The sequence below is a fragment of the Meleagris gallopavo genome, chromosome 1, assembly GCF_905368555.1.
Source record: "Meleagris gallopavo chromosome 1, MGAL_WU_HG_1.1, whole genome shotgun sequence".
Classification (NCBI taxonomy): domain Eukaryota; kingdom Metazoa; phylum Chordata; class Aves; order Galliformes; family Phasianidae; genus Meleagris; species Meleagris gallopavo.
The window spans coordinates 44,934,204-44,953,069 of record NC_139404.1 but is presented as its reverse complement, the minus strand read 5'-3'; the positions used below and the strand labels follow the sequence as shown (position 1 = coordinate 44,953,069).

At 41.2% G+C, this 18,866-nt stretch overlaps 1 protein-coding gene across 1 annotated transcript; it reads right to left on the bottom strand.

Annotated features, from left to right (window-relative positions):
• Positions 1-1,509: 1,509 nt before the first annotated feature.
• METAP2 (methionyl aminopeptidase 2) lies at positions 1,510-18,146 on the bottom strand. Its single transcript, XM_085223345.1, has 11 exons — positions 17,886-18,146; positions 17,243-17,344; positions 13,834-13,899; positions 13,426-13,528; positions 8,709-8,870; positions 6,852-7,033; positions 6,673-6,767; positions 6,490-6,586; positions 5,933-6,036; positions 3,334-3,449; positions 1,510-2,302 (listed from the first exon to the last, which is right to left on the bottom strand). Exons 1-11 carry the CDS (start codon positions 18,043-18,045, stop codon positions 2,050-2,052), a joined length of 1,440 nt encoding a protein of 479 aa, XP_085079471.1. The 5' UTR covers positions 18,046-18,146; the 3' UTR covers positions 1,510-2,049.
• Between the last annotated feature and the right edge of the window lie 720 nt (positions 18,147-18,866).

Genomic DNA, 18,866 nt, shown 5'->3' with positions numbered 1-18,866 from the left:
ATTCTGTTAAATGACACTGATCTGTTAAAGCAGCTGTCGTTTTTGTTAGCAGTAAAAATGGAAAAAATGGATATGCCAGTCATACATATACGTGAATATGCAGTGCTGGAAGATCCACTGTGACCGAGGCCTGACCTATAGGGTTTAATACATCTTTACCCTTGAGATTCCCCAGCTGTTCAGCACATCAAGGAGATACCAAATATTCCAGGTTAGTATGAGAAATCTTCCAGCAGTTAGAAAAAACAACAAAACAATACATTTTCATTTCCCCACAACTCGTCCAATCTAACACATACTGTAAGGGGACTGGGAATCACACAAAAGCAATTTCACACTGAGCAAAAGGGCAAAGAATACAAGGAGGTAGAAAATAATACTTACAGGTTGACTTCAGTCTGAAGCTGCGCACTGCAGGTAACAGCAAGAGTCCACAGAAATCACCTGACATATTTCAATACAGAGAATAGTCAAAACTGAAGACTGGCACACTCAAAACTAAATCATATCACGTATCTCTACTTCTGTTGTCATATTCTGTCCTGGAAAATGCTGATGACTGATCACCCCGTATCTCAGCACTGACGCCGCTACTTACTAAGCAGCTTAGGTACTCTGGCCCATCAGGTGCACATCAAGTGACACTCACTCCCCTCCTTCAGCAAGACACAGGAAGAAAATACCAAGAGACAACTTGCAGGTTGAGATAAGGACTGGGAGCTCACTCTCAAGTTACAGTCACAGGCAAACTCAGTTTCAGGAAGATGAAAACTAGAAAAACTAGAAGCAAACTGAAAATACTTCCCCCCAGGCTCAACTTCAATCTCCATTCTCTTGCCTCCTCCCTCGAGTAGCACAGGGGTACGGAGATAAGAGCTTCTGTCAGCTCCTTACCTCTGCCACTCCTTCTTCCTGATGCTCTTCTGATCCAGTGTGAGGTGCCTCCCACGGCACGCTGTCCTTCACAGCTGCTCCTACACTGGCCTCCCACAGGCTGTAGTTCTCAAGCACTGCTGCAGCGTGGGTTCCCCAGAGGCCGCAGTTGCTACCAGACAGCCTGCTGCTGCAGAGCTCCACAGGCTGCAGCTTCCTTCAGGTCACATCCACCCGTTCCAGCTTGGGCTCCTCCTCCTCAGGCTGCAGGTACAGATTCGTCGTTCCTCTGCTGTCCTCTATGTGAGACAGTCTGCATTCCCTGCTCTGACACCTGGAGAATCTCTCCTTCGCTGACCCTGGTGTCCATGAGGGATTCTCCCACATTTTCTCACTCTCACAACTGCTACACAGCACTTCAGCCTTTTAATCGTTATCCTGGATGTACAACCAACATTTCTCATCAAGCTCAGCTTTAGCCAGCACTGGGTCCTTGATCCACAGCTGCAGTGGGATCTCATATCAGCAAGGCCACCCTTTTTTAGCCCCCACTGCTACCAGAGTTTCGCCACCACAACAATAAAATGCAGGGTTTTGTACTAAGGCAGGTCCAATTTCAAGACAAGAAATGGCAAGTCAAGTTTGTAAAATATTTAATAGAGCAGTTTCCCAGCAGACTCCTGACCAGAATTGTAACCAGACTTCTAAAAAGTATATATATTTTTTAGATCTGAAAATTTGTCTTTATTTTTTTACAAAATGGATTCCAGGAAGTTTAAAAGGCAATATCATAGAGGACTTAGGTGCAGAAATCAGGTGTAGTCATTCAAAGCATTCAAGTAGGAATATGGTAATATAAATATTTGAAAAGCATCTTTTTTCATAAATGTTCAAAACAAAATGTATAACTCATTCCAAACTAAAAATTGAGCTTTATAGCACGTATTTCCCTGAACAGAAAAAATAAGTAACTTTTGAAATATTTCTAAAGGCCTGAAAGCTTTTTCCTTGGTTAGTTACATTAGAAGATTTGCCTTTGATTAAATTACTTCCTTTCCAAATATGGAAAGTATTACATCAGTCCACTGTTAAAACAGACAATACGTTGCAAATTAATTCTGGTATAGTACGTTCCAACAAAGCCTAGTGTATAAAGGTGCTGAGGTGGCTTTCAGTTTAGTAGTCATCGCCTCGGCTGACAACCTCTTTGCACGTCGGACGCAGCAGTATGGTGTGCTCAAACTGTGCTGTGTACGAGCCTTTAATGTCGCACAGGGGAGGATAAGGATCCACGATGCCCAGGTCGCACAGGTTCTTCAATGCCATCAGGTATTTGCTCTCCCCCAGGCGATCCAGCCATCTGCGGCAGAAGGCGAGAGTACCAAAGTTTTCATTGATGACGTTTAGCAAGTGTTTCGCCCTCGGAAGCCTAAGGGAAGGAAGAACAACACTCTTCAGACAAAGAGGCATCACCACCAAGCATTCACTACGGAAATAAGAACAGGTTATTAAAAAGGTTCGGTTTTCAAAGTATTTTAAGACCGCTAAGCCTTGCGATGCCTTTCTACACCCATCAGATCTTGTGGTCACTAGACAAAGTGCATCTTCCCGCTGCAGAAAGACGTCTTTCCAAACGAGCCTGAATGCTCCAAACGTCTTCTAATTCCTTCCAATGGAGGAAGTTACAGTGTGAGCACATCGTCATCTAACTACTGAAGCCAAGTGAAACGCAATGACAGGAATTATTCTTCCAGCCCTTACTTGAAGTACGTTCACACTCCCTCTTTTTCATACTACTGCGTTGTTCCATGGAGACAGAACAGAAATCTCAGAAACCTACTGTTTCTTAACCTTCTTAACCATAACAGCTTTCCGTTCACAAAGCACTAGTCTTAGAAATGCAGAAATACTTCTCAGTAAAAACCAACAACAAATGTCCCATTTCATTTTAGAGCAATACACCAAAACTGGAACTTAAAAACCACTCAATGTTTTCACAAACAGAACGAGTGACCTTGAATAACTGATATGTTCTGGGAACAACACTAAGACAAGGATTATGGCATACAACCATAACACAGACACTGATTTATTATTAATTAATCAATCTATGCATTTTATATTGTCGATGGCCCTGCTGTGGCAGGGGGGGTTGGAGATTCATGATCCTTGAGGTCCCTTCAAACCTGGGCCATTTTGTGATTCTGTGTGATTTTGTGATATATACAGACTAAAAGAACAACGAGGTCTGTAAGTCACCGTAATGATCAAAATCACCAATGACCATGCATCTTCTCCATTTCCAGAGACTTTGGAATAGTTCCATGTTATTTCAGATGTACAATCAGAGCACATTTCGTAACACGCACCTTTGACAGCATTATTATTAATCAAAGAACCAGTATCGTACAAAATCTGAATCCAGAGAGGGTAGTACAGTAAACAAAACAACAACCCAACCTTATTGGCACATGTCCCACATCGAAGTTCTTCATGTAATGAGAACACTCCATATCATCATGAACAACACCTTTTCCTGTGCTACCGAAGGTTTCTATAGCATACACTTCACCTTCCTAAGAAAGAAAGACAAGGGAAAAAAGGTAACGCGTTACAATGTGAAAGTAAGCGACCAAACCACTGTGATGTAATCATCTCAGTATTACCTATGAATAGAAGTAATCAAATGGAAATAGATTCAATCATCAAATTAGAGGAAAACTTCAATATGGAGATTCCATGCAGAGAATTCACTGACATCTCAATAATCAGCTGCTTTTATTATTACGATTTTTTTTTTTCCAACCATAAACATCAGCATGTTTCTAGTCAGTTTGTCAAAGTCACTGCAGTTGAATGTTGCTGAAGTGTACATGTAAAACAGCTAAGAAAGGACATCCTACTGTGAAACGTTTGCTGGGTGAAAGTAATTCTCCTTTCTTATTTGCAGGGAAGTCCTCTAGGAAATGTACTGTTTTGACAGAGCACATAAATGCTGATCACAAACACTTCCTGCACTGAAGAACTTGCTCCCCAACTTCTGCAAGAATTTTCTGTTAACAGCTGCTAGTATAAAACCTTCACCTGCTCATTTCCACTGCATCAGATTAATTTCTTCAAGAAATGAAGGTGATCTCTATCTACAAATAATTGAAATTGTGACTAAGAGCATCCTGAAATGTCATTCTAGAAACTGCCAAGTACATTCACATACAATTGGTTGTAGGTCTGCAAAAGGGGTTAGCAAAGGATAGGGCATCAAACACTGACAACAGGAACTGGGTCTTTCAGTTCATCAGACTACCTGGAAAAAAAACCACAACTCAAAATAAGAAGTCATATGAAAAACAGTAACACAGGCCTCAAACTAAGGACAAACTCTTAGAGATGTCATTGAATATTCAGCTGCTCTAATAAAAGAAAAAAAAGGCAGAAAACCAACCCACATACAAATGTTATCACTAAAATTCCCATCCTCTTTTTCAGAATAAAGCTTGTCAGAGGCTGTGCTCCTCTGTCACAAAGAACTCACGAGGTTGCAGTTTGGTGCTATACTTAGCACAGTACAGTAAGAGCCTGGCTATGCTCCACATTCTTCATGGCAAAATGTACTGTCTTTAATGGTGCAAGGTTGTGTCCTAAGTAACCTCTAGAAGCTGAATATATCAAGAGAGCCTTCTTCCCAGTGCCTGGATGTTCAATTACAACAGTCTCAGAGCTCTCAAAGCGTTAAGTAAGTTCCACACCAGTAATACACTGATGATGGATCGATAGTACATACAAGACACTGACAAAGTGTAACAAGGAGGGTACAGCACAAACAAGGGCTTCTTCCACCTTGCTTTCCCAATACTCTATCCTCTCTGCACATCCTTAGAGACAAGAAGATAAAGTTATGGATTTTTTCCACTCATATCACTAAGGTGACCAACAATTACAACTTCTGGATGATGATGAGTGAGACTTACCTCAAAAAACAACACTGTTCAGCCCTTATCTCTTCCTATTCAGTTCTTAAAAGTCTTGTTCCCTCTGACAGGCTTACTAGTGATTACTGCTTGTCATCAGTCAGGCTTAGAACTAAACTGAAAGCTTCTTATTGTATTACCAATCTATTAATTAAGTCCTATCTTGTTAGAATGCAAACTTACATCAAAATGGTGGGTAAATCTGAGTTATGTATTTCAATACTACGTTTGTGATGGGTACAGTTTGCTGCAGCACAGAGCTATTTCTCTTCCGTTGACCCAAAATCCTACTCAAACACCCTCCATCTATCCTCTTATGTTAATTAAAAACATGCTTTATTATTTTGCATCTGCAAAGGACACCACTGGAAGCTTTTCAAGAAAGGTATCATGATAACTGGAAGAGGGTAGATTTAGACTAAGGAAGAAATTCTTTACTGTGAGGGTGGTGAGACACTGGAACGGGCTGTCCAGAAAGACTGTGGATACCTCCTCCCTGGAAGCATTCAAGGCTAGGCTGGATGGGGCTCTAAGCAACCTGGTCTAGAGGGAGGTGTCCCTGCCTATGGCAGGGAATTGGAACTAGATGTTTTTAAGGGTCCAAGGGTCCCTTCCAATCCAAACCATTCTATGATTCTATCATATCTAACCATAGGTGCAAAAAGTCTTCCACAGCTACAACATGATAGAAATACTTCCCAAGAATTAACAGAGCAAGAAAAACATGAAGGACCCACAAATCCTAGCATGTTTAGTGGAGCCTCCGTGGTCCCTCAAGGTCACCCCGAAGTCTCACTTCCTGTCCTCTTCTCCCTGCTCTTAGGTGCGACACTCCAACAGACCATTTAGTAATGAATATGTATTGAGAAATAAATATGCAAAAGCACCATTAAGGCTGTACTTTTTTTTTTTCTTAATAGACACCAAGATGAAGTCCCAAAAGTTATCAGTAAGTATGAAGTTTTTCTCTAGGTATTATTTACTAGGATCATTAATACTACACATTAAGACTACACGGGACAGTTATTCCTTCCGAGACAGTTGAGAAATAAAGAAAGAAGACTTAAAGAAGACTTCAGAACTCCACTTACCTCCATTCTCGTGGCTTCTCCTCCTTTCACAATGGGCACAGTTTTTCCAGCATGTATCCTGTACGGCCCGATCGAGTGTCCGTTCAAATTGCGAATTGGTTTCACTTTTGAAGGAAAACATTAATATTACAGGCAACTTCCTAACCAAGTGCAATTTGTTCTATTAGTCAATACAAAAAGCACAGCACAGATCCATCATATTGCATAGGGACAAAACAGAATTATCCATTCACTTTGTACAAATTCCAACTGAGTGAAAGTACAACATTATCAAAGACCAGCACCTTCAACAATGAGAAAAGCCATTAATAGAGCCAAACGGCAGGTATCAAACTATCTGTAAATTCTCAAACAGTTTCTCATCCTTCTTTTCATCTATTAAAAATACACGACTTGGCAGGACAGGCAAAGAGCATTCCTACAGAGTGCGGCATGTCAGACAAGAGTATATTTATTTGTGTTACTCATGCCCCACTTCTATTACAGAACTCTTTTCAATACAATACAAATATACGTATTTTGAGAATCGTTACTCTCACATAAAGAAAAGAACTTGCCTTGGTATGTTTTGCCATCAATTTCAACTTCGTAAGACTCCATAACTTCTTGTATGGCCTCCCCTACATCACAGAGACGTACATCTATTCCAGCACACTGAAAATAAAGTGCAAATACAAATGGAAAATATTTGCAGAGCTTACTGTAAAAGATTTGGTAGACGATTTGCAAATTGATCATACCTTTATTCCTGTGTTAGTGGCATCCTTTACAGCTTCTAATAGTCTGTCATATTTCGGATTGAACGTGACTGTAAAAGCACAGTCAATAATACGACCTGAAAGCAGCAGAAGTCAATTAGCTCTGAAGTTTCTGCGCTGAAACGTGTTTTCAAAATTGTAATTAATAAAGCAAAACTAACCACTAATATGTGTCCCAAAATCTATTTTGCAAATATCATCATAACGCAGCACTGTTGGATCTCCGGCATTGGGAGTGTAGTGGGCAGCACAATTATTCAGAGAGCACCCGGTAGGAAATGCAAGACCTGCATTTAAACCATTTTCCTTTATCAGCTTACGTGAGCAGTCTTCTAGTTTTTCACTGAAGGGCAGAGAGAAGAAAAAAGAACATGAGAGTTTTCATTAATATTTCTTATGACAGCTTCAAATAAATTAAACAAGAACAAAATCTCAGAAAAAAAAATAGTTTCCATGTGAAATCTTCAGGCACTTATATGCTAACTAGAAAAAGGCCCTAGACTAGAAAAATAAGCACAAGATAACCATCCCCAGTTGTCTGCGTTGTTTCTTCTACTCTTTAGTGGGCAAAATGGAGCACTTTGCTGTTGTTTTTAATCTAAATTGAAAAGATGCTTCTTTTACAAGTTATGTTTAACTCATTCTTCCAGGGTAACAGAGGTTATACAACTGAAGTTTGGGCAAATAAAATGCCTTGCTCTTCTTCCTCAAAGTTATACCCTGGTAATTGTTAAAATAGTGTAGTTCTCTCATTTACTTTAAAAAAGTATCAATTTAAAGAAGGACTATATGTATATTAAATTGAAGGAATAACTACAATATAACAACACCTTTCAAGACCAGCATTTGTCCCTGGTTTTTGTCTATTCTCCAGCTTTTAGCCACTGGAAGACTACAGATGCATGTCCATCAGTGCATACCACCCCTGTAGTTGCAGTGAATGATGTAAACTGCAACTCGTATCAGTGCAGCATATTCTGATTTCATTTAAGAATGCTATTCACTCAGAGCAGTCTGGAAAAAGAAAAGAGCTTATTTTAATAGGTAAGTCCCCACAGCTCTAAGTATTCCACAAAGAAAAGTCATGTTTTGAGAAAATTATTGCTTATAACTCAAACAGTCAAACTATGTAACTCAACATGACAGATTTGTCTCAGCCTGAATAATGATTACTAAGGCAGCTGTTTGTCTTTCACTTTCCCTGACGGCATATTATTTCTTTCCTTTACCTTCACAGTTACCTTAGGGGCTCAGCTCTGATAAGCTTTCTTTCTATCTTACTCTTGTCAGCACAGTCCTCAGTTATATCAGGCTGAAAGCACCTAATTTTGGTAGCTAAACTGCTCTGGAGCTGTGTAGTACTTGGGACTGTAGACATTCACTCTAGATAAACGCAGGAACAGAGAAAGGAACAGTTGGAAGTGTAAAGAGAATCAGTCTGGGCAAATTATTTCTTTGAACTTGACCTTGACCACATTTACTTTAAGTAATTCATTCAGCTATTTCTTATCAGCTGAGAACATTCATCAGGGAAGACAAAACATAGACTGAATCTACCTGCCCTGCACTCCACGTACACCCATACAATTTTCATGTCTGTTAACCCACTCCAGTCTCAGACTGCACCTACACTGCTTGTCCACACAGCACTTCACTTACAATTCCAGAATAGCTACTGCTATCAGTGCTTCTCTCAGCACCGCTGCCTAACTCAGATGCAAGAGTGGCAAGACCAAAGAAAACTAAAATAAGCTCATGCTCAAATTAATATATCTGAAAGCTGTTTGAAAATCAGTACAATCCCAGGTCCCGTAAAGCTGTATAAGCTAAGGATATGATATAGGAGAACATTTTAAGAAAATAAGAAGGTATACTGGTTGCTTATTTCAAAACATAAACCCCCACAACGATCATAACACAGTCAATTAAGTACACAAAATTGAGACCAAATCCCTCCCTGCAGTGGAGAAAGAAGAAACATCAATAGCACAGGTCTTTGAGAAGATCTGTGTCCTCACCAGATTTCTATCATTGTCATCCCAGGTTTTATCCAGCTCATAACGTATTTCCTCACTTGTCTGTGTGCCTCTGCAGCCTCCCGAAAATCGTTCCAGATCTCCTCACTAGCTTGGTCTAGAGCTTTCTTCTCTTCACTAGTTATTCTCCAAGCTGCAGTCCGCCTTCAAAATAAAACACAAAAAATGAAAAGTTACTATAAGCATAACCACAGTAGCAATTACAACTTCTGTCTACACTGCAAAGTGTTTGGTTGATCAGTCAGGCCTACACTCCCATGCAACAGAAAAGATCCCCATTTATAAAATCTTCAGAATAAAGGAAGGCTGTAAGAATTAATCAGCACCACATACTGACACCTGTGAAAGCTGATAACTTTGCAAGACAAAAAAAAAAAAAAAATAAATGTATACATAGAAAACGAACTCATATCACGAGCCAAAATGACTCCCTTTTACATTATTAAAAGCCTTACCTTCAAACCTCACAAAAAACCCCAGAGTATTGTCGAAGGATGCACAACCATCCTCAAAGAGATGGAAGAGACCTATAAAATCAGCACCAATCAGCCCACAACTCTACCTTGAGCTTGATACTTCCACCCAACCTCATCATACTCAGGTAACAATTCTTGATGCAGAGCAGAGCTGATGTGAGACGTGCCAGGAAGTCACTTTCTGTATTTGCTGGACAGCACATCAACATTTGCTCCAAGAGAACACTACTCTCCTGGAACTCCAGCCCTTTGATAGTTTGACAGATCAAATACAAGAATCATTCTAAAGACTAAATGTAACGTTAGTTTGAAGGGTTTTTTTCTTTTTTGTTCTTCAAGAGACCGTACAACTACAATTCCAAGAGAAAAAAGGTAATTTCAGCACTCTATCATCCATCAGAACCCTGATAAAAGACCACTCTTTTGACTACAAAATAAGAGATAACCTTCAAACAAATCTGAAGCAGTGTAAAGGGAGAAATTCCATGATTACTGTTCTCTTTCTTGTTCTAACAAGCACCACATACTGCTCTTAACTCACAGGATCTGCTTTAAAACTGAAAAATTCCACCAAAATAAGCAAGAGACTGAAACACCAGCTTGCTTACTGCACTTGGAAACTGGACTACTGCCAGTACAGCTGTCATGGCACAACAAGATGGAAAAAGCAGGCTGCAGAAAAGTGTAGGGAGAGGGACTCACAGGTCCTTGCTCACTGCTCCAGACTGCAGCGAGGATCACTCCCTGGTAGGAGTCTGGGCAGTGCTCCATCAGCAGCAATGGACTGCAGTGCAAACTCCAGCAAACTGGCAGGAAAACTTCTCACTCTATTTTGGTGCACAGTCACTTTGTGCAGGATAACTAGGGGATGAAACAGCCTTTACTTTGCAATATATACTGTCAAGACCCAAAGTTTTCTGCTGCCAAAGCTGTGCAGCTTTCAGCTGGGAGCTCAAGAAAGGCAGCTACCAGAAGTCCTGCTTGGGTCAGGACATATGGCATGGGGGAGGTGAAAACCTAAAAATAAATACCAACCCAACCAACCAAAGGTCTCACACCAAACATTACATCTTCCAATGGATACAGCTGTAGATAATCTTCTCTGAGGAGCTTCTCAGTGTGCTGGCTACCACATAACTCAGCGTAAGAAGACCACCTTTCTGCTCCAAGCCATTTGTTCCCACCTTTTCACTCGGGTTCAGAGTTTCCAGTTCTCACTAGTGCAACTCTTTACAGGATTGTGCTACAAATTAATGTTAGTGGTCAAAGATATGAATCCTGGAAACCAATTTCCTCAGATTATTTTAATAAAAAAGATAATAGCACAAGGGACAGAAACAAGCAAGCAGGAACAATAATTTCTTCTGCCAGCTTACATCATGTGCATCATGAAACACTGCTTTTAGCTTTTCTGCCCTTCATGAAATCGTTTCAGCTTTTAAACAAAGCACAAGCCTTTAAACAGGGCTCAATATCCAAGCTACAAAAATATCAAAGCTTAACCCACTGTCAATATAAAAATTGATTTTCTAATATTCTTCCTCCTGAAAATTCAATGATACCCATTTCTAGTTCAACTTCTTGTAGAATATATGCAATTCTAGGTTGATGAGTAATTTAGAAAGTAGCCATTCTATGATTTTGTGATCGAGAGTTCAGAGTAGAAGCACAAATCTTTTTGAAAGCAAAGACAAAACCCTCCCCATCTCAGCGAGAATAGCAGAAGCTGCACAGAAATGCCTTACCAATACTAAAAAAACAAAACTATCATTGAGAGTAGGAGATATTCTGCCACTAGTGTCAGCCACTAATATAAACAATTACTTGTGCTAGGAAATGCTGAAGCAGGTCCATGAGATTTTAATATCTAAATTGCGGAAGCATAATAGAATTCATATATTTAAAACATTTAAATTAGAAAATTTGATGAGACCAAGCTGAGTGGTGAAGCTGACACAACAGAAGGGAAGAACGCCATCCAGAGGGACGTGAACAACATCAAGAAATGGGCACACAAGAATCTAATGAGGTTTGTAACAAGTATATAGAGACACTGAAATGGCTGTTCCTCAATCAGCACTTCAGGACTACCACGTGAGGCCCCTATCACTGTGCACACTAAGAAGACAGTCATTTATAAATATGAACACACCTTGTGATCAAATTGCAGTCATTAAAGAGAAGGCTTCCTCAAAAATTAACTTTAATTTCAAAGAAGCGAAGCCATACTTTTGTACCTGAACACAATGTGTTGCACTCCTAACTATACTGCATGTGCTCCGTGAGAAATGGGCATTGGCTTTAAACAACCAATAAAAAGCATTGGAAAACATTACCATTGGAAAATATTTTTGAAAGTGCTGTTCATCTACTCCCCTCTCTTTGTTTTAACTTCTTTCTCCAGAGTTTTGATTCAGGTTCATGGAAAGTTTTTAGAGTTACACTTGGTGTTTTCATTCAGACTTTTGTGCAATTCAAGCTAATTCCTTCTCCCTACAAACAAGTTAAGAAATGACCTTCCACAATGCTTTACATAGGAAAAATTAGGAAACTCATTCAACTGCTACACCCTACCTCCTAACAAAGCATAAGGAAATAAGGAAATGGTAGTACTTTAAGATGTAAATCTCTGACATAGTAAGCTAGTGGAAGTTATTGCCTGTTTAATGACATTGCACATAATTCCTGTGTCACTAAGAATAATATCTACATATATATGCAAACAAGGAGAAGCAAAGTGCAGAAGATGCCACTTGGACTTCTACCTTTTCCTCTTTAGTCTGATCACAGATCCATTTGGGAAGCACAATTATTATTATTTTTTTTAATATCTCAAACATCCAGATTAAAACTTAGGACAAAATTATCTGTAATAAGTAAGTCGTCTCCTTTGCTCACTCCAATAGTTTCAGGGAAAAAGAGAGATATTTTAAGATCTTTTATTCCCTCCCATTTCTGAAAATAAAATGTAAGAGGTACAGCACAAAGGTAACAATTAAAAGGAATAAACAACATTAATGACAAAATGCTAATTAGTGACCTAAGAATAGAAGTCCACAAGAAAGCAGGGAGCTTGCAGCATGCAAGTGTACTGCTCTGTATCTGTTACCACCTTTAAGATCTTTAAAACAGAAAATAAAGAGGCCAACAAGGCTACAGGACACTCGCATACAGGATTTCCTTCTTTATATTGCATAGGATAGACAGGAGTGCTTTACACTTGGAAATTTTTATGAAAACCATCAAATAGACGTCAACATTTTCTATAGAGCCATTTTTTCCCCATCTAAGATTCAGCTTTATTTTCAGTCTTTGTTTATGAGCTACAAAACAGCCCTAACTTAAAGTAGATTTGAAGCATTTTCACTATCTGTCTCAGTACTGCTTAAACTCTCTACTACTCCAAACCTAAAGTTAGCAATTTGATTTGTGGAAACACAGGCAGGAGTAATTAAAAAGAAAAAAAAAAAATCCCCTCAGTAACAGTTCACAGCTAAGAAAACTACTGAGCATTGCACTATTCAGATTATCTGGGAGGGTTGATACAAAGGAGCTCATTTAATTGGGGAGGGGTAGGGGGAAGATTAACATGTAGGAAGAATCTTGTTAACCAGGGAATTGACTTTCACTTGGATCAAATCAGACACTGAAAGCATTATGTAGGGGAGGGGGAAAAACAAGCCTTCAAAAAAACCCAACAAACAAACAAACAAAAAACCCCAGCTACATAACCATGTTCCCAGTCAGTAAATGACACTCTCTATACAGTTTCTCCTCCCTCAGGGTATGTTTTATTTCTTTAATAAGAAGCAGGAAAAGGGGAAATAAAGGAATGAAACGAAATCCATCTGTCATGCAATAGAGAGATAGTTATGTAGAACTTTGTCATCTCACTAAATTTCAAACCTTCAGCCAGTCCTAATTTATACCAAGTTCTGCAAGCTGTCTACTTCTCATCCTGTCGGACCCTTGGTCTCAAGGATTCCCACCTCAGGGCAATTCTGTTCCTAGAGACTACAGCATAACCAAAGGAATAGAGACAGAAGACCCTGAAGTTCTGGCCTGAAGACTTCTATTCAGCAAGTCATTAGATGATTCAGTTTAAAGAAGGAAAAAAAGCACATTACAACTCGCTTTTGAATTTGCCCATCTAGTTGCACAGCAAAAGTTACTGTCATCTGAATGTGCTGAATTGCATAATATTCTACACTTGAAATACTTACCCATCTTGAGTTGGTGGATATTGACATTCTTCTCCCTTTGGGTATATGTTGCTGGGAAACAGATCACATATTGGAATAGAAGGTGGATCTGTCTGAACCTTAGCTGTTGGGTACAATTTTTAAAAGCGTTATCCATGGCAAACCAGAAATTCTAAGCATCTTATTTCAAACTTGAAGGTTAAACAACACACACTACTTAAGATCTTCTTTTCAGAACTTGGGCTTCTACCCAGAGGATATCACATCATCGTGCCCTCATATTACTTAACTTGGCCAACACTTAAGGAGGCATTCAGGGATACTACAGAGAAGAAAACTTAGCCTACAGACCCAAAAGTGTCAAAAAGAGTACAGGCTTAGCAAAAAAATTATGCACAGCTTATCTTTCACTTTCTGTTTGATACCTACGTCCTTTCTTCTTTTTCTTCTTCTTCTTCTTTTTCCCTGCTGCTCCATCTCCTTCACCCTCTCCATCTACAGAGAAATAAAACATTCAGATGAATGTAAAACAAAGAACCAATTCTGAACAATAAACAAAACCATCTGGATAATCTGGAAACATTTCTTTCACAGTAAAATTTAATAGATTAAATAAAGACAGTTAGAAGCTGCAACCAAATAATTAGCATTTTCAGTCCTTATACAAAACACAGATCTAAGAAAACTCTTCCAAAATTGATGACTTGAGCCTATTACCAGTCACGGAAAAAGTTTCTGGGAACTCCTACTTCCAATACCTCTTTTCTTCATCCACCTCAAAAGATGCGTGGAGTTGAGGAAAGACATGAGAAAACTGTGTTAGACACAGCTAACAAAAAGCTGGGAACACCACCGTTACAAACACATCTTCTATGCTTCAGCTGAAGGAACTTGATGTAAAACACTACCAAAAAAAGCCAGCAACAAGGAAAGATAACAGCATACAAGTCAGAAGGAGGTCAGACAGCAGATAAGAGTCACAACAAGCACTGAGTGAAAGCACTGGCTGTGGGATATGTACCTCTTGGAGGCTTTCACACAACACGGCGTGCCAACGCCAGGAATCAACCAAGCCATGTTACATTCACACTTGGGTGCTAACAATAACCCTGTGGACTTCACATATGGCTGCATCTAATGCTCAGTATTTATCTACTGTGCTAGCAGATAACTAAACCTTCTCAAATAACCATTCTGAAATAAGCTCATGGGTAAAAATGCTATACGTTCTACTCTTCTGCACATACAACATTTATTTTTATTGAAGTGAAAATCAAAATTAGGAGAACTTCAGGAGTCAATCTAGCCCAAGCATTACTATTTGAATACATTCATACTGAAACTCCTATTTGCTCGTTTATTAAAATAAACACATCAACACTTGATACACTAGATGTCAAGTGATGGTCAGTGCCGTTCAAGTACCCGCATAGCAGTGATTGTTGTAATCTTGCAGCTGGGGCAAATTTCAGAGATGTGCCTATCCCATGCTCATTTTATCATTAAATATTTTCTTATTTAAATAAATAAATAAAACCCCAAACTTGAAAGCATAAATACTTTTTAACCACAATGCAGTCCAGACGACCAGAACCTCCATCCCACTGCATTTCATAGGCAGCTGGCAACACTTAACAGCGCGGATATTAATTCTTTATGATGTGGTACCTTTGCCACAATTCTTTTGACCTTGAGTTGCATTTTAGATGTGACTCCAGTTAATTCCAAGAGTGAGTTTTAGATTTGTTTCCCCCCGCACCTGCAATCCTTAGGCCTAAACTGATTAAAAAAAAAAAAAATTAAAAAATACAGCATTCCTTTCTTAAACGTTATCATTGTTGCCATTTGCTTATTGTGGCTTTTTTGTACATCGCTGCACAGGAATTTGTCATTTGTAAGCAAAACTAACCGGGCTATGCCTTCACGTCCTTGAAGATTGCTGCAGACTAACTGTGCTGCCAGGAACACTACTACTGCAACTGACCAATATCCGTTTGTCTTCTGCTTGTTTAGCCAGAAAAGCAACTGAGGAAATTAGAGAAACCGAAGCCCATCCTTATGCCATTGTGGTGTAGATATTAATAACTTACTACCGTGCATACATGTTATCTCTCAGTACGTATTAACACAGCCACGGAAATCTGAAAAGCACTTCCTAATTGCTCCCAGATTTCAAGAAGCAGAGACTTATTTCTGAGGCCACAGGGCTTTGGGCTTATAAAGAACATAAAGATAAAAAGGGGAACATTACTGGTTTTTATCTAAAGGCAGCATCACACTTTAAGGGACACCTCTAAGATTACACATTACAATGGCAAATTGTGAGTACCAGTACAGGCACAACACAGAGCTGTCTCATAAGACAGCATATTTTTTTCATGAAAAAATAGTGTTCTTTTTCAAAAATATACCAGGATTTAATATGAGGAAAATAGAAAGCTTACTACTTCAGTGACACCATCACTTTGCATTTTTTGTTTTTGAATACTTTCTAATACTGTAATGCTAACTGATGATAGTATAAAAAGCACAAAAGAACACAGCACTGTTATTTGCAGATGAAATCTTATTTCTCCTGAGATGGAGCTCATGTCTCATCTGGAATTCTTTTAATAGTACAAAATGTTCAGTAGCCTCCTCAATACTGCCTACTTCAGTGGCAATAAAGGCAAAGCATATGTCAGATTATCTCTCAATTCCATAACCTAAAATATAGCATTAGAAGAAATAAGCCATTAGAATATATTCTAAACCAAATTAGTACCAGAACCAAATGCTATAAACAGTTTTAAACTAAACTGAAGTCTGAACATTATTAAATTTCTGCACCTAATTTTTTCCTTTAAATGGCAAATCCCAAAAACAGTTTACTAAGAAGTTTTGTTAGTAGAACAATAAGGCACATTTTAAGATGCTGAATCCACTTTTAATGCTAATTCACAAAAAGGAAACTAAACAACTAACTTGAGAAATGCATTTTTAAAAGGTCTATTTTCATTTAACGTCATTCATTAAAGTAAATGAAATATAATTATTATTTTTTTAAAGCTGATAGTACTACAAAAAAGGGGCATCCAACCTGGATTTTAGTACTGGACACTCCAAGGGTACTCAGAACAGCTGTGCAGCACTGGCAGCACACAAGGCGTTCACCTTGCTTACGTATTCATTCCTCCCCAGGTCAGTTCTAATGACAAATCAGCATTACACACAGCATGTGCAGTCACTGGTAAAGACTCTACGATATTAATTAATGAGCTCCCTCACATTCTTTGTTTTTTTTTTTTGTTCTGAACCAAGAATAAGAGATATAAACTGGAACATAGCTTCATATTGCCCACAGTAATACAAAAGAGAATGACTTATAGCGTGCCGTAACATTTCTCTGCAGTAACAGGATCCTTGAAAACAAGCAGCTTTAACAAAGCTGTTATCCTAGGGTGTTTTTTTTACGCATTTATGGATGCCTGACAGCTCAACTGTAGCAAAAGATATACAGACCCATGCATACAAGACATACACAAATATAAACCACCGGGCTCTGTAGGTTTGTTAAGACAGAGTCCAGGAGTAGGTTCAAGTTCTTTACTATGAGAGCGGTGAGGTGCCGGAACAGGCTGCCCAGAGAGGTTGTGGATGCCCCGTCCCTGGAGATGCTCAAGGCCAGATTAGATGGGGTGCTGGGCAGCCTGGTCTAGTATGAAATGGGGAGGTTAGTGGCCTGCACGTGGCAGGGGGGTTGGAGATTCATGATCCTTGAGGTCCCTTCCAACCGGGCCATTCTGTGGTTCTGTGGTTCAGACTAAAGCGCCAAGTGAAAGAATGAAGTGACACTTGCCTTCATCATCATCATCTTTGTCCTTCTCCTCCAGCACTTGTTTATCCAACTGTTTTGCTACATCATCGAGAGCACCTTCCACTTCTTTATCTGTTTCTTGTCCTGTTGGTCAAATTAAAGCACGACGTACAATAAAAGTAGAGCTCCACGTTAGTAGCTACATCCCCCAAACCTTCTCTACGATACCGCGCCGCAGCCATCCTACAGACACCGAAACAGAGACGCGCGGGCTATTTTCAAGCAGATCCAGCGCGTGAGACCGCAGGGCCGCGCAGATCCGCGGCCCGAGGCTCCCGAGCCCTTCTCCCTCCGCGCTGAGCCCCACGCGGCCGGGCTGCTGCCGAGCGATAAGGCGCCGCGCAGACACCGCCCCGCCGCGCTGCCCTGCCCGGCGCCGCGCGCCCAGACCCGCCGCAGCTCCCCGCGTAGAGCCTCCACCATCACGCGGACGGCTCTCCCAGCAGCACGCTGACGCCTTTCTCCTCAGGGCACGCGAGGAAACGAGGCGCACTCGCACCTTCCTTTCCTCCCTCCGTCCGTCCCCGGAGTCCAGCGGCCGCAGCTCCCCCCGGCCCTCCGGCCGCGAACCCACGCCGCGTTCCCCCGGCCCGCGGCACCCGGCCCGCCGGCGGACGGCCCCTACCCGCGGGGCCCGCTTTGCCCTTCTTTTTCTTCTTGCGCTTCTTCTTGGCGCCATCCTCCGCGCCCGGCCCCGCCGCGCCGTCCCTGTCCTCTGGCTCCGGCGGCAGCTCGCCGTTCAGGTGCTTCTCCGCCTCGCCGTCCGCCTGCCCCACGCCCGCCATGTCGCCGCGGCCGCGCCGCCTCCACGCACGGGGCGAGCAGAGCGGCGGGGCCGGGCTTCGGCTCTATGGCGAGCGCGGGGCACGCCGGGAAGGCTGGAGGACTGCGCCGGGAGCGGGGAGGAGCGCCGTGCGAGGGGGCCTGCCTTCCTGCCTTGCCTCCTCTCCCCGCCCCGCGCGGGTGGGGGCGTGTGGGGTCGGGGTTGTGTGGGGGTGGAGGGCGCTGGGCTGGAAATAATGCAGTAATGCTGCCTGATGGCTGCCGTGCAAACGGCAGCAGGTACAAAGAGAACAAGCAGGCTACAGGGTAAAGAAAATAATCAGCTACAAAGCGCTCCGTTTCAACACCGTAACCACCGTTAGCTGTGCATTTTCTCCAGTGGTGAATAAGAGCCTGCGTACCACGATCGTAACAATCTGCACCGGCAGAGATGACCCACTGTTGCTGTCATCACAGCAGAAATGCACCATCCAAAGCCTCACTGTGCTCACATCCACTCATTGGTCTCCATCAATATTCAGCAAGCATCCACGGATGTCACAGAATCACAGAATGGCCCGGGTTGGAAGGGACCTCAAGGATCATGAATCTCCAACCCCCTGCCACAGGCAGGGCCACCAGTCTCCCCATTTAATACTAGACCAGGCTGCCCAGGACCCCATCCAATCTGGCCTTGAGCACCTCCAGGGACGGGGCATCCACAACCTCTTTGGGCAGCCTGTTCCAGCTCCTCACCACTCTCTCAGTGAAGAACTTCACTGTCGATGGGTTCCATTTTTTTCTGCACGGAGGAATTCAGTGACACATCTTTGCTTCATCCATA